Raw genomic sequence first — 16,881 nt, 5'->3', positions numbered from 1 at the left:
TCAACATATTGCTTTGCAGAGAATTTATAATTTCGATCAGGAAGATGGAGAGAAATTGCCTGAGGCTTGGGCGAGATTTTGTTCTCTTATTAGAGCTCTGCCTGACCATGATTTGGAAAAGCATGATTTACTTGATATATTTTATAGTGGACTAACCATTGAGTCTAGGGCATACTTGGATAGCTGTGCTGGTTGTGTTTTCAGGAAAAGAACTCCGGACGAAGCTGAAGAATTATTGGCTAAAATAGGCCGGAATCATGATGATTGGACTATGCCTGAACCAACTCCAACGCCGATATTGAAGAAGAGGGGTTTAATTAAATTGAATGATGAAGATATGAGGGAAGCCAAGAAGTCTCTCAAGGAGAAAGGTATTAAATCTGAAGATGTGAAGAATCTACCTCCCATAGAAGATATATGTGAGATAATTCCCCTTCATCCATGATTGAGGTAAACTCCCTTCAACGCTTTACTAGAGAAGATATTCCGTATTCAAAACCTCCTGCGCAATGCTTAGATGAGTTTGATAATTATATTGTTAAGCAAGAAAATTTTAATATGAGAGTAGAGAATCATTTAATGGAAAATTCTCGAGCTATTAGTGAATTGCATGATATTGTGGAGAGAACCTCCAATGATGTTAAGATGCTTGTTAAACATTTTCATATGGTTCAAACTCAAATTGATCAACTCACTAAAGTGCAAAATGACTTGTTAGGAAATAATGCTAAAGAAAAACATGCTTATGAAGTAACAACTAGAGGTGGTGTTTCTACTCAGGATCCTCTATATCCTGAAGGACATCCCAAAAGAATTGAACAAGATTCTCAATGCATTAAAACTAGTGCTCCATCTAAGAAAAAGAAGAAGAAACATAAAAATGTTGTAGAATCCTCTGAACCTGTTAATGATCCTAATAGTATTTCTATTTCTGATGCTAAAACTGAAAGTGGTAATGAACATGATAAGGATAATGATAAGAATGATACTCCTGATAAAGAAGAGGTTGAAGAAGAACCTGAAAAGCATGCTAAAAATAAAAAGTATACTAAAGAAGATTTTATTGCTGAGAAACATGGTAATGAAAGAGAACCTTGGGTGCAAAAGCAAATGCCTTTTCCTGCTAAGAAACTAAAATCAAAGGAAGAAGAACAATATAATAAATTTTGTGATTGGATGAAACCTTTATTCTTGCAAATCCCTTTGACCGATGCTATTAAATTGCCTCCTTATTCAAAGTATATGAAAGATATTGTTACTAACAAAAGGAAAATCCCCAATGAGGAAATTTCTACTATGCTTGCTAATTACTCTTTCAATGGCAAAGTTCCAAAGAAGTTGGGCGACCCAGGTATACCTACTATTCCTTGTTCTATTAAGAATAATTATGTTAAAACTGCTCTATGTGACTTGGGAGCCGGTGTTAGTGTTATGCCTTTTTCTCTTTATAAGAGACTTTACTTAGATAAGTTGATACCTACCGATATATCTTTGCAAATGGCTGATAAATCTACTGCTATTCCTGTTGGTATATGTGAGGATGTTCCTGTTCAAGTTACTAATAACTGCTTGATATTAACTGATTTTGTTGTGTTGGAAATGCCTGAAGATGATAATATGTCTATTATTCTTGGGAGACCTTTTCTTAACACCACATGGGCTGTTATTGATTGCAATAAAGGAAAGGTTACTTTCAATGTTGATGATAAGGAGCACACCGTCTATTTCCCCAAGAGGATTGAAAAAGCGTGCGGAGTTAATACAATTTCTAATGTGAGAACTATCAAAGTGGGAACTATCGATTGTCCTATATATGAGCCTAAAGAAGAATATAAAACTCTTATGATTGGATCCATATCAATACAATTCAAGGTAACATGATTGATTTGAGGTTTATTTCTTCATATGCTATGTAAAAATTATTTGGTGGCAAGACTTGATCAACCTTGTTAACAGATACATTTTATATGCATAGAGGAGGTAAACAACATCTCTTTCTTCCTCCACTTGCTCTAGTTGCTGTAGCACCTTTATTTTTCAAAGTTCCTTAGTTAATTGGAGATTTCAAAAAATTTCCTGGCCAATAATAATAAACTTAATACCCAGAAATGTGCATTTTTCAAAGTTTTCAAAAATTCGCGAAAATTACACCGTTGGTCCTATTTTTCGACGAGGCACCTGGGAGTACCAGAGGATGACCTGTGGGGCACCACAGGGTGCCACACCACAGGCCGGCACGGCCAAGGAGGGGGGCGCGCCACCCTGTGGTGTGGGCCCCTCCTTGCCCCACTTCTTCATCTCTTCCTCCCAGCATCTTCTCTCTCCCGAAAAAACTCGAACCAACTTTCGTTCACTCGCGTTTTTGCCCAAGAGCTCAGGATTTTTCTATCTCTTTGCTCAGCCCAGATTTCTGTCTGAAATTTGGCACATTTGCTCTCCGGTATGTGACTCCTTCGATTATCCAAATAGAATTTTGTTTGGTTGAGTATATCTTGAATATTTTGCTGTTGTAGGTAACATGTTTAGTGAGCTTGCATGCTTGTTCTAAGTGGTAGAAACTAGTTTTGATGCATGATTAGTACTCTAGCAAGTTCCTATGGTAGTTTTCCTCAATTATATGTCACCAAATCAAGTTTTATATTGTTTGTTGAAAATTTCAGAAAAGAGATGAAGAAGTTCAAATTTGGAGAATTGTTCAAGAAAGGAACAACTAGCACCGGGAGGCCTTCTAGGACCGCCACCCAAATTAGGCGGTCGTACAATGAGGACATCATCGCGCCTAGCTTTGCGCCCGAAGAGGACAATGGGGCTCCTAATGCTTCATTCTTCCCATGTTATGATTTTCTGACAAATGCAGGGATATTGGATGATTTCTTCACCCTTGTCAACAGGGCGGGTTTAGCCACCTACGTTGGAGATGAAAGGGAGCAATACTACATGCTCACCAAAATTTTCGTCGAGAGCTTCAAGTTCCAAAACTCGCAATATAGTCCGACGGTTGCATTCAAGATCTATGGTAATCCCGTTACTATGGAATTGGAAGAATTTTGTCGTGCATTGGATATTGCCCCTATAGGTACAGCAAGGAGGATTGATGACAACCCCCGAGACTTGTTGGAGCTCTATCGAGGGATCACCAATGATGACTGTCGCACCATTCAGGTGGGCAAGATAAGGAACATTCAACTCCCGCCATTACATATTTTGCATATTACATTGCTACTAGCATACTTGGTAGGGAGAACACTAGCAATATTTCTAGTTACCATCTTGCCTTCTTGAATATTGCACTCACTGGACGGACATCTTATCATCTTGGTTCTCTTATTGCTCGCCGCTTGTCTAACAAGGGGCCTATATTTGGAGGAATTATTGCTTCGCGCGTTTTAGCATATTTAGAGCTTCCTATTGATCCTAATGATGTGCCATTAACCCCTAGGAGGCTTGATATCACTGCTATGAAAAGCCATCATTTTGTTACCACTGATTCCACTGTAGATAACATGGTCTATAGAATGTTGTTTGCTGACGGGGATGAGAAGGAAATCCCTCTTCCCCAACCGGGTTTGTTCGGTATTGACGGGGAACCATGGTCGCGCACTAAGGAGGAGGTGGATGAACATATGAAGATACAAGATTTCCACCAGCAGCATGACTCCGAGGACGCCGAGCCCTCCTACGACTGCACCGTCACGTATCCGGGTGCTTCTTCTAGCACATACCCGGAATATGATCCATCTTCGTCGTACTACGGGGATACTACTTCATGGCCTCGATGGGATTGAACTCCACTTAGGCCAAAAGCCTAAGCTTGGGGGGAGGTATACCGGCATCACTCATTCTTTACATATTATGGTTGCTGGATACTTGCACATACTTGTTTAGTCTCTTTGAGTGGTTTTCTAATGAGAGGGAGATGATATTTGGGGAAGTGCTGCCTGAAAACAGATTCTGGACTGTTACTAGAAAAATTCGTGCGCACAGCCAGAGCGTTATTTTGAGCTTCCAATTTTTGTGCAGGTTCCCCAGGTTGTTATCTAACTTTCATTAGTTGAACACTTTTCGAGCTGAGCAACGTAAGATTTTTATAAAAATCGATTTCTGTACTGCTGTCAGGTTTTGGCAGATTTCTGCCATCTCGCTTTTCTGTGTTTCTTTTAGTTTGCTTTTTCTTGCTTTCACTTTGTTTCTTTCCCAAAACACAAAAAGACCAAAAGTATTTCTGTTGTTTCTCTTCACCATTTGTTTATCTTGGTTTCTTGCATTTGTTTCTCTTTAATTGCTATTGCTAGTTTGCTATAAGAAAACCCAAAAAGATTTTTGCTTTGTTTGCTTGTTTCCTTTTGTTCTTGTTCTCAAATTCGAAAACACCAAAAATATTTGCTGTTCTTATTTGGTTTGTAAAGTTCATTATGAGTTCAATGGTCTTCCGTGGCTGGAGCGTGGTTTTCATTTCATATTATCCAAGCTACACAAGTGAAAAGGCAATAATGACGATCTACGACAATCTGATTGTGGTGAGAGGCTGGTATGAACTCTATTTGTTTTCATTTTTGTACATATACTCATCCATGTGAGAATGCTTAGTTGGTTCATGTGAGGTATATGTCATTTAAGAAAGTCTAGTAGTTCATGATCTCTCATGTTTAGCTCCAATTTATTAATATGAGTAGCATGTCATGGATGTTTGCTTGCATTGTTTTATTCATAGATAGATATGATATTGTGGTATCCTCCTCTGAATAATTCATTTATATCGACTTGGCACATGCTCACGCATGCATATGACTGAACAAGTGTCAATTAAGCCTCAATGATTTACATTGCTTCAGAGTTCTTGTATCACTTTTATGCCTCAGTTAATTTATTTTGCCGCAAGCATGATTATTACAGTTATTGCTCTCTTGATTTGTCGCTCCCTAGTCTTTTGCTAGCCTTCACTTGTACTTGAGCGGGAACGCTGCTCGTGCTTCCAAACACATGAAAACCAAGTTATTCCGGAGTGTCCACCATAAATACCTATGCATGGCATTTCAAACCATTCCAAGTAAATTCTCATGCGCTACCTTTAAAACCTTCAAAATGCTTCTTAATTTGTGTTTATGTTTCATAGCTCATGAGGAAGTATGTGGTGTTTAGCTTTCAACCTTGTCATTTACTTTTGACGGACTCTCATATGGACTAGTGGCACATCCGCTTATCCAATAATTTTGCAAAAAGAGGCGGCAATGGGATTCCCAGGTCCCGAATTAATTAACTTAAATAGACACTCCTCCATGATTTGTGATTGTTGGACGGCACCCGAAGGATTCGGTTAGCCATGGCTTGTGTAAGCAAAGGTTGGGGGGAGTGTCATCATCATAATAAAATTAAACTAAAAGAGGCACTCCTTCATGGTATGTGATTGTTGGCAGGCACCCGAGGATTCGGTTAGCCATGGTTTGTGTAAGAAAGGTTGGAAGGAGTGCCACATAAAAATGCAAATAATTCATGGGAGCCGCTCTTGGAAGTCCGGTTGGCGAGGTAGTTGGTGTACCCATTACCATTCGTTGACAACAACAAACACCTCTCAAAATAATTTTACTCCTGCTTTACAAATAAAAAGCTCTAGCGCATGTTAATCCCTGCTTTCCTCTGCGAAGGGTCAATCTTTTACTTTTATGTTGTGTCTCCATCCTTTCTTTGAGCACTTTCTTGAGAGCACAACTATCATTCTTAGTATAATATGCTTGTCTCAAAATATGATTGATTGTGGTATAACTTTGATGCTTTTGTGTTTGACAATCACTACTTCTAGTCTTTGTATGAACTCCAGAGGTGCCCGGGCATTTATGTTTTGCCGATCAAATACAGGCAAGCGAGATACCACTCTATCATATTCTTTTATGAACATTGCAATCCTGCTTATATACATGATTCATGATGCTTATTATTAATTGTTGGTACCTCTTCATGATTGACATAGCTGTTAGATGATCTTATTTCCATGTATCTTATTATGAACTGCTTAAGTATTAGCCATATCATGAGAATATATACATCATATGAGCAAATGTGTTCGTGAAAGTTCTTTTATCGCTCGGTTGTTAACTGAATTGCTTGAGGACAAGCAATAAGCTAAGCTTGGGGGAGTTGATACGTCCAAAACGTATCTACTTTCCCGAACACTTTTGCTATTGTTTTGCCTCTAATTTGTGTATTTTGGATGCAACTAACACGGACTAACGCTGTTTTCAGCGGAACTGTTACGGTGTCTCGTTTTTGTGCAGAAATCCAACTTTCGGGGAAAAACCTCGGGATTTTGACGGAAGGCCCTATTTTCCCGAATGCGACGGAGCCGGAAGGACAAATAAAGTGGAGGCCCGAGGGCCTCACACCATAAGGCGGCGCGGCCTAGGGGGGGCCCGCGCGGCCCTATGGTGTGGCCCCCTCGGCCGGCCTCCAACGCCCTCCTTCGGACTACTTATTGGCATCGACCTAAAAACGCACGGGGAGAAGTCGAAGTCGCCAGAAACCCTCCAGAACGCCGCCACATCGCGAAACTCCGTCTCGGGAGCCAGAAGTCTCCGTTCTGGCACTCCGCCGGGACGGGGAATTGGAGGAGATCATCGCCGCCATCACCACCGACGCCTCTACATCAACCAGCCATGTTTCCCCCATCCATGTGTGAGTAATTCCCCGCTGTAGGCCGAAGGGGATGGTAGGGATTGGATGAGATTGGTCATGTAATAGCATAAGATTGTTAGGGCATAGTGCCTAGTGTCCGTAATTGGTACTTTGATGATATTGTTGCAACTTGTTATGCTTAATGCTTGTCACTAGGGCCCGAGTGCCATGATCTCAGATCTGAACATGTTATTATTTCATCATGATATTCATTGTTTATGGTCTTACCTGCAAGTTGTATACACATGTCGTTGTCCGGAACCAATGGCCCCGAAGTGACAGAAATCGGGACAACCGGAGGGGATGGTAGTGACGTGAGGATCACATGTGTTCACGGAGTGTTAATGCTTTGCTCCGGTACTCTATTAAAAGGAGTACCTTAATATCCAGTAGTTTCCCTTGAGGCCCGGCTGCCACCGGCTGGTAGGACAAAAGATGTTGTGCAAGTTTCTCATTGCGAGCACGTACGACTATAATTGGAACACATGCCTATTGATTGCTTTGTACTTGGATACCGTTTTATTATTATCTGCAAATGCCCTGCTATGATTGTTACATGAGTTTCTCTCATCCATGCAACGCCCGTCATCCGTCCCCGTGCCTACAATATTTTAATCCTGCTGTTTACTATAATCACTACTGCTGTCTTTGTTACTCTGCTGCTGTTATTTCACTACCGCTACTGCTATAAAACTGTTACTACTGATAAACTCTTGCGAGCAAGTCTGTTTCCAGGTGCAGCTGAATTGACAACTCCGCTGTTAAGGCTTTCAAGTATTCTTTGTCTCCCCTTGTGTCGAATCAATAAATTGGGTTTTACTTCCCTCGAAGACTGTTGCGATCCCCTATACTTGTGGGTCATCATCCACGCAGTGCTGGGAATGCCTCGACTGGTTCATATTCGATTTTTTCCATTGGCTTGTATGGTTTTGGTACATATGGCTCTGGCTGACGACAATAGGACCTCGCCTTCTCTTCCATTATGCGAACTCTTGATGTGGCTTCAGCTCTAAGATCGTCGCAGAACTGCCGAATCTCAAGGAAGTGTCGGCAGTTCCTTAACAGATGGCTGGACTTCTCCCGACCATCCTTAGGATCGAAATAAGAGTGGAGATAACATGGTGCTTCAAGCTGCTCTGTAGCTGAGAGGTGTGGAGAACGGATGCGCCCTCTGATTGATGACATGTCATAGCATTGAGAGTGGGCTGCTGTTTGGCCTTCCTCTTCACGGTGCGAACTCCTTCGTCTCTTTCTTTGTCCAGCCGTGGCGTCGAGATTTTCCCGGTCGCTCTCTCGCATGTTTCTGGGCGAAGCCTTTAGGGTTGCTGCCGAAGGGACACCTTCCTGGGACGCGCCGGCCCCGGGGAGGCGGAGAAAACCTCCGGAGTCGACGACGAAGTGGACGCCACTGAAAACAGCTTCCGTGTTACAAGATGTTGCCATAAAGTTCGGGTGAAGCTCTTCGCGGTGCGGTACAAATTCGAAGGATCCGCAGCGGATCGGGTCTCTTGACTTTGCTGGCGTCGGTGACTCGAGTAAGAACGCCGCGGACGTAGCTCGGTGCTGCCGATGACCTGCCTTGTGCCGACAGGTTTCCCACAGACGGCGCCAATTGTCGAGGGTACTCCTCGCCAATGCCCTCCGATAGGGGCTTAGGGTTGAGGGAATCCTGCAAGCTGACACAAGACATCGGTTCACAGACAAGCGGGAAGAGCGATTTACCCAGGTTCGGGGCCCTCGATGAGGTAAACCCTTACGTCCTGCCTGTCTGTTCTTGATTATGATGATAATGGGTTACAATGGGGTGCCGAATAGTTCGGCTGAGATCTCGTCGAGATGGCTATTGCTATGATGACCTAGCTCTAAGCTTTTTTCCTGGCTAAGATTGCTAAGATCGATTCCGTTCCTCGGCAGCCCCTCTCCTGGCCTTTATATAGGAGGCCAGGTCTCAAGGGTCCTAGCCGAGTACGACTAGGTTTACAGTAGTTTAGATCCAATCTTTCCTTGTTTGTTCGCTTCCTTGTCTTGCCCGTCAAGGAATCTTCTAGTGCGCCGACCTAGTGGCCCATCTCGCCTTCGGGTATCTTCATGGGCCTCCAATTTGTCAATACCAGATAGGGCAATACTGGTTACCCGAAGGGTAATGCCCACGTCACCCGTCCTCCGACAGGCCGGAGCAGAGGACACGCGCCTCACCCCATCGCGGATGATGATGCCTCGGGAAGGAGGCGCGGGCGCGGCCGAGCGCGTGCAGTCGCCGACTGCCGATGATCCGCTGCGTGAGTTCCCGGACGCTGCAGTCCTTTCTGACGCCATCTGCAGAGTCGGCGCCGCCGACGCCATGCACTGCGCCAGCGGGAAGTACAACGACACGCGCGGTGGGTCGCCGCGGTGCGCTGGCGGAAGCCGTACTGCCGCAGCGTATCGTCGACGTCGCGGCCGTGCCACCAGGAACGGCGGCCGATGTTGTTGAAGCGGCCGCTCGCGCGTCCGACCTCCCGCGCGAGCTCGACATCGCGCTCATCTTCGAATCTCCGCGCCCAAGCCGGGCTGTTGAGCGCGTTGGCCGTCAGGTTCCTCTCCGCCGGCGTCAGCAGGTTCGACCGTTCACTGGCGAGGACCCGCGTCTGTAGTCCTGCCGGTGGCGCTGGTGGCACGGCGAAGCCGGCATTGGAGATGTGCCAGCCGTGCGGGAGCTTGTACAGCACTGGCACGGGGATGCGCTGCCAGTACAGTACATCCGTCTCGTCGAGACTAAGCTGCAACGAGCGGAGCAGGCCGCCGCTGTTGTGGCCGGCCTTGTCGTTGTGCGCCATGCGTGCGAGGGAGGTTTAAAGATCTTGGAGCGGACGTGAGAAATAGGATAGGTGCCATGCACCATTGCATTCCATCTTGTGCGGCAGATCAAGCGGATCAGGAGAAGCAAGAAATAGAGTAGCTAGGTTGGGCACTTAGGCATGCTGACGAGAGGAACGATTGAACTGATTGGTCGATGTAGTACTTAACCAGCTAGTACTATTCTGATCGATCGACTTTCCAAATCACTTGACCATAGATACATCTAGCAATAGGCAGCTTTCCAAATCACTTTCCAGATCACTTGATCACTGTATTAAAAAATCTTGTTTCTCTCGTACGTCTCAGTAAAGCAGCTGCAGACATGAATAGCTAGTAAATCAATGAAAATCACGAAATAGCCTGCAGAAATCAGCCAAGCAACACAGCCGTAGATATACTATCTCGCTACGTCTGTCCCCAAGAGCAGCATACAGCCGCTTTCCGTCCCCATCTGCTCTCTACGACTCTACCTTTTTAAACATAGGCCTAAGCCCTGCTTTAAATTAATAAAGCCACGAAACCGGCGGATACAAAGTGCATGCATAGCAAACACAGCGAATAGGACACAGATACACAAGCTAACAAAGGATAAAAACTACAAGCTTCGCTTGACACGCCGTGTCCACCGTCTTCTCGAACACCGACACCAGGAGAAGCAGGGGCAGTAGGGAGCATCATCCGCAGGCACACTGCTTGCATTTCTACCACAAGAACGAAAGGAGGCCAGCACACGGTCTTTGACTCCGAAGAGGGATCCCTTCCCTCTCGCCCCGGGTCGCAGGGCGCCGCACCGTCGGAAGGCAGAGAGGTTCCCCCAAGAACGCACCATCGCCGAGACTACCCGAAGTTCAAAGGAGAGATCAAGACCACCTGCCGCACCAGAAGCCACGCCACGGCCACTGCTACCCACATCATCGTCCAGAGGACGCACGCTGACGAACGAAGGCGCACCAGGAGGATCGGCAGACAAAAAGCAGCAATCACCACCAGACCCAAGCTTGCGGAGCAACCTCCAGACCTGGCTCAACGCCGCACAAGGAGCACCGCCAAGAACCACCACCGACAACAGAAGAACCTTGCCAACCACCCCAGCAGCCCCGGACGGTGCCTTCAGGAAGGGGAACGACATCGTGACGCCGCCACCGCCCAAGCAGGGACTAGGGTTTTCACCCTGGGTAGGGGGTTGGGTGGGGAGGGAGAAGGGACCCCAACAAAGCCTCCAAGGAGGGAATCGGCGCCAGGGGCATCGACGACGTCGTGGCCACCGCCGGCCAGAGGTTTCCCCCGGTCCCGACCAACCCCACCACCAACTACCCGGCCACAAACACGCAGATCTGGCCGAGAGTTGCGAGCTTCACCGGTCGGGGGCGAGATCTCCCAGATCTGACGCCGCGGGCCGGCGGAGGGCCCCTAGCGTCGCACCACTCGTTCGCCGCCTCCCCGCCGCCCGCACGGCCGAGGACACGGGCCCGCACCACCCACGGCCGCCGCTCGCCGCGTAGAAGACGACGCCGTTGCCACCATCCGGAGCCGCCGCTCCGGCGTCCAAAGATCCCCACCGGAGTCACCACCAGCCGCAATCGCCCCCAGATGGAGGAGGGATTCACCGAGCAGCGCCCCAGCCATGGCGGCCGCCGCGCAGCAACCAGCCCCCATGCTGCTGCGCCGCGGAGCGAGGACCACGGGCCGAGGAAGGAATCCCCGCCGCCCCCTTCACCGGCGACGCGGCCTTCGGCCGGCGTCACCTCTGGGGGCGACAAGGAGGGGCGGAGGAGGAGGGGGGCCGGGCGGTGGCGCGCTTAGGGTTTCGCCCCCTCGGTCGCCTGGAGGGGGCGACGCGAGGGGAACGGTTCCGAGGTAGTACCTCGACAAGAAAGATCGCTTCACCTCTACGACTCTACCTCACTGACTTCTTCGGAAGCAGCAGCACCAGCGCCCTACCGTGCCCGTCCATCTCTCCACGAGCATCTCCTCCGCTCCCTCGTGGCCCGCGTAGACCCCAGGCCGGAGACGCGCTGGCCTGCAACCCGGCACGCGGCGCGGACCTGAAGCGACTCCTTCATGTCCCCCGGCCTCACATGCTTCACCACCACCCCACCGCACCTGGCTCCATCCGTCCTGCCACTCAACAGCGACGAGGAGGATCAGGCCAGAAGGTGTGAGAGGAGTTTTATGGGTGTCGGCGTGCCGCAGATGAGATGGCCGGGCTTGATTTTGTCCTTCTTCGGCCCGCTGTTCTCCATCAAACCAGGAGATGTGGAGAAGGGCTGCGGGTTGATTTCTAGATTTGTGAGGGGCCAAAATAAAAAACAACCAGCGACGCACGACGCACCAGACCAATTGAGATTTAATAGTAAACTAGCAAAAGTGCCCGTGCCTTGCTACGGGTTGCCACCAAATACATGTCGATGTCGACATATTCGTGTCATCTTTGTCCTCCTTCCGTCACTTAGACGGTGTCCTCTCCCCTAGCATGACTCTATGGAGTCCGAGATCAATCAGGCATGCCCCGCGCTCTCTCGTTGTTCCGTGTATCCTTGTTCTCGTGGTGTGCTAGTTGCATTTTTTATTCGTTATGCTTATTGCTGCAGAATTTCACTTGGGCAAAGAGGAAAGAAGTCCCAACCTCCAATAGTACCTACCACATTTTGTGGAACAAAGTTAGCTCTTTAGAAATAAAAGATAAAAAATAGAAAGACACAATGCCAAAATTAAATAAATATGTATACTATATATGAAATACTTTAGAAAAAAAAGATTGCATTCGGCCAAAGAGGAAAGATGTGTCAAGTGCATAGATCAACAATTTAAATTGTCTCTCCATGTTGACATGTTGTGATACCAACTCCATAATATGGCATAGTTCATATCTAAACTTTATAACAAATAATTTAATCTGCTAAATTGTGTGCACATTACTTTAGTTTAGCGGTTCAGAACTAAAATTAGCTGAGGTGGAACTTTGGCAAGATTTGTACGAGCTAAAGCATATACCAAGTAGTTGTCAATTATCCATGTAGTGGAAAAAATTGGTGGTTGCCTGCACGTGCCAGCCTGTTCTCATTCTACAGTCTGGAACACAATCTATTCATACCCTAGAATAAAATAATACGATAACTTCGGTTCAATAATCAGAACAGGAAGCAGCTTACTTCATGAGAACAATACCATATACTCAAGGTTCGCAGGTTCAGCTTGCACTTACGATTATAGGGTGACGAGACAAGCAGGTGGAGCTGGCTCATCAGGATCTGAAAATACATGTGGTCTGTTCATAATTCGTCGTCATCTTGGCTTGATTTCTTTTCTTGTTTGGTGAGCAGTAATCTGCCTAACGCTAGCAACAACACCGCATCTTTTCGTGCCTTTAATTCACTGCACCCACAAAGAAGCATACAACAGAACCAATCGATCAATCCCCCGTAAAAATACAGTCCCAATCGAGTGCCGAATGTTCTAACTTGCCAAGAAAAGAAAGCCTTCGCCAGCGACGGGCGTGCGTTGTTCGTTCGGGTTCCGGCCAGCCGGGAAGACGTGAGCAGTAGCGAACGACCTCCGACTGGATTGGCCTCCGACTGAATCTGGATGGCTTCAGAGCGCCTCCGACTAAATCTGGATGGCTTTAGAGTTCGACGACGGCGGCGGCCATCCCTATCAGCGAGCTGGGAGAGGCAGGACCAAGGTTGCATAGCTCCTCGTATCGTGGCGCTGTAGCTCCAGCCACCCCATTGTCCAGATGCTCCGGAATCGTGGCCGCCTCGACATCTTCTTCCAAAAGAAACACGAACACGAACGTCGTCGCGATCGGATCCTCAGATATCCTCGAGCCGCATCGCCGCCCGCGCGCTATCTACGCCTGGCCCCACCCCGCCGCCGGCCGCTCCACGCGGGTGCCATCCAGTGCCAGCCCCAGCTCGCCTGCCTCCTGCAGTACCACGCTGCACGCGGCCCTCACACAATTCCCACATCGCGCACGCCAATCTCCAGCGTGCCCAGCTGCCACCACCAGCCAACCACCCCGCGGGTGAACGCCGCCAACGCCACCGCCACCGCATCTCCCTCACGGCCGCATCCGCGCGCCAGCCTCGTGCCCGTCTGTTTTACTGTCATGAAGCTAGTACGGACCTTAAAGATTTGTTTTAGCATCGCTCGGTTCGAACGAGGAGACGGCTATCTTTTTTCTCGCGAGCGGAAGGGATGACGTACGACCTACCAGACCGATCCAGATTTAATACTAGTAAAGATATATATATAGGTTGGTGTGCACTATATATAGAGCAGACTCCGCGAAACTTGGTGTGCACTATAGGTTGTTGAGATATATGTGCGAAATAAAAATTTGAAATATTTTGTATTATTATTTTTTGGTGGCAATAGCAAAGATCAGAACGAAAAGTGAGAGACACTTTTTTTCAGAGATCCTCTCTCTCTCCTGTGGAGAAAGGGAGAGACACTTGTCACGCCTGCCTCCCTAATGACACGTGGCGTAATAAAACAACCGAACACAGGCAATTAGTAAGATCGCTAATCCAAGCAACGCTCTGGAAGTTTCTCCATCACCTCGCCTTGACACCCCCACCGCACCGCTCGCGTTCCACCACCTTGGAGAAGCTTCCATCACATTCGAGACTCCCCGCCTCCAGCCAGGTATATAAGCCCCGCCTCCTCCTCCCGTCGCATCACCACCGAGCAAATCCACAAAGGAAATCAAGAATCCAAATCCAACCACTGTCGAAAACATATCTAGTCTTCAGATCAGCAAGCAAGAATGGAGGGCAGGGTGTTCGGGCTGGAGAACCCGCTGATGACGGCGCTGCAGCATCTGCTCGACATACCGGACGGCGAGGGCGGCAACGCCGGAGGCGAGAAGCAGGGCCCAACGCGCGCCTACGTCCGCGACGCGCGCGCCATGGCGGCGACCCCGGCCGACGTGAAGGAGCTCCCTGGCGCGTACGCGTTCGTGGTGGACATGCCGGGGCTCGGGTCCGGCGACATCAAGGTGCAGGTGGAGGACGAGCGGGTGCTGGTCATCAGCGGCGAGCGCCGGAGGGAGGAGAAGGAGGACGCCAAGTATGTGAGGATGGAGCGCCGAATGGGGAAGCTGATGCGCAAGTTCGTGCTGCCGGAGAACGCCGACATGGAGAAGATCTCCGCCGTGTGCCGCGACGGCGTGCTCACCGTGTCTGTGGAGAAGCTGCCGCCGCCCGAGCCTAAGAAGCCCAAGACAATCCAGGTCCAGGTCGCATGAGTTGGAGAACCAGTGGTCTTGCCTGCCGGCTGCCTGCACGTCGAATCGAAGCTGAGAGGGGTTAGTAATTGATTATCAGTGACTGAGTTTGCTGCGAATGCGATGAAAATGATACGTTTTGATGTACTGCTTGTATGGTGGCCGACGGAGCCATGCAGAGTTGTGATGGTTCAGCAAATGGAATGAAATGATCAGTACATGCATGCACGTACGTTTTCAGTTTTTTTTTCGAAATGCAAACCCACTGTACAAGTGCACTGTAGAGTCACTGTAGGAAAAGTCTTCCGGCAGCGTGTATGTGTCACGCCGTCGCTGGTAATGGCTATCGGCGTGTTTCAACGTCGGTGCTACCCCGATATCTCGTTGCTGGTAATTGATATCAACGCTGCTGATAAGTTGACTGTCAGTGGCACCGGTGGTACAGAGTGGCCCAGCGAATTTCTCTCAGGACTGTTCCAAATTCTTGTTACCAAATTCTTAATACTACATAGTAAGCACTTCATCTAAATAAACAATTTGACACAAACATACAAATTATTTTTAGATGCACAAACACACACAACTTCATAATTTGATAAACTAACAACTTACTACTAACTGCTATCCTAAACGCTGTCTTCATCGGAAGTGGTGAAGAGGTCTAACCACTGGTCGCTGTCTTCATCGGAAGTGGTGAAGAGGTCTAACCACTGGTCATCATCATCGATCGTATTAGGACCTTCGAGCTGCGCAAACATGGCGACCTTCCTCCTTCTCTTCTCCCTCCTCTCCTCCCCCCTCGAATGTCAGAAGTCCAACTCCTCATGAACATCTTTCGAGAAAGGTACCTTCCACTGCTCCATGGCCCTCTCATCCACCTTGGCGATGGAAAGCCGACGTTGCGCCTGACGTTCTCAACGATGGTTCTCCCACGTCATGATGAGCGACGACGGTAGTTGAGGTCGATGCAGCCGCGACTGAAGCTCCACGCTAAAACATCTCGGCGACGGAGGTTCCCGGCGATCGCAGGCGGATAACACAGAAGCCTGTGGAGCCTATGGGAGGGCCATGACGTGGAGGCATCCCACCGAAGACGGTGGCTAGGGTTCGATTAACCGGCCGAAATCAGCAGGGAAACCACGCGGCGGTGCTTGGGGCGATGGTGCTAGATGGGATCTACGCGTATGGGGCCGAGGCGGTGGGAATCGGAGACGAGTGTGGGGGAGTGGAGAATGAGGGGAGATAAGTGTTGTGTGTTGTCTGCATGGGCACGCAGTTAATTTTGAGCACTGACTGGTGGTGTATGTGACCACACGGCCGAGGGTGTGCATATGTATTGGGCCAGGTGTACCTGGCAGCGTGGCCCATTTGGCCACGCCGCTGATGCTGTATGACCCCTGGCGTGGTCTACCCTACAACGCCGTGCAGTATTTGGCATGGGCCCGGCCACTAGGGCCCATCATAGCGGCGGTGACCTATGTTTCCTGCACACCGCTGATATCCAAATAGCAGAGGCGTTATACAAATATTCTGCCGCTGGTCTTTTGCCCAGATACCGGCATAGTGGACTTTTCATAGTGCGTTGCTTCCATTTTTTTTCCTTCTATTGCCTATTTCCTACTAGTGTGTTGAGATTGGAACAAGCGTCGGAACCAACCACATGTTGGATGGTTAGGAAGGCAGTGGCACATCAACCCATCAGGGATAAAATCCAAGAGTTAACACTTTGGTGTCTGATGAAAAGATGGAATATCAAGAGACAAATAGGCAGAGACAAATAGGCAGGTAAAAGAAACAAACAAATAAGTAAGGTCGGAGCTATGCTCCCATATAAAAAAGGTGTTTTTTTGCTTTCTCTTTTTTCTATCCTTTTTGTCAACCAATGGGACTTCACTGCATTTCCAAACAAAAAGGATTGTGCTTACTTCTTACATATTCTTGTGTCCTTTTGATCTATTTTGTCTTATATTATTCTACAACTTGCAAGACATGAGAGAATGATATTTTGGCACATGGGAGCATATGCTTCATCTATTTTGAAATCCATGTTACACATATTTGAAATACAAAATAATTATAACGAAAAATTTGAACTTACATCTTCACGCGCTACCCACTTACAAAGTTTTTTCATGAAAAATCGACTTGTT

General features: G+C 47.9%; 1 protein-coding gene across 1 annotated transcript; it reads left to right on the top strand.

Moving 5' to 3' along the window:
* Positions 1-14,272: 14,272 nt before the first annotated feature.
* LOC124667469 (17.5 kDa class II heat shock protein-like) lies at positions 14,273-14,752 on the top strand. Its single transcript, XM_047204741.1, has one exon. The coding sequence runs from the start codon at positions 14,273-14,275 to the stop codon at positions 14,750-14,752; it is 480 nt and encodes a 159-aa protein (XP_047060697.1).
* Positions 14,753-16,881: the final 2,129 nt, after the last annotated feature.

Source organism: Lolium rigidum, chromosome 6, assembly GCF_022539505.1.
Source record: "Lolium rigidum isolate FL_2022 chromosome 6, APGP_CSIRO_Lrig_0.1, whole genome shotgun sequence".
Classification (NCBI taxonomy): domain Eukaryota; kingdom Viridiplantae; phylum Streptophyta; class Magnoliopsida; order Poales; family Poaceae; genus Lolium; species Lolium rigidum.
Note: the sequence above shows the minus strand (reverse complement) of the source record. Positions and strands in the feature narration are given on the sequence as shown.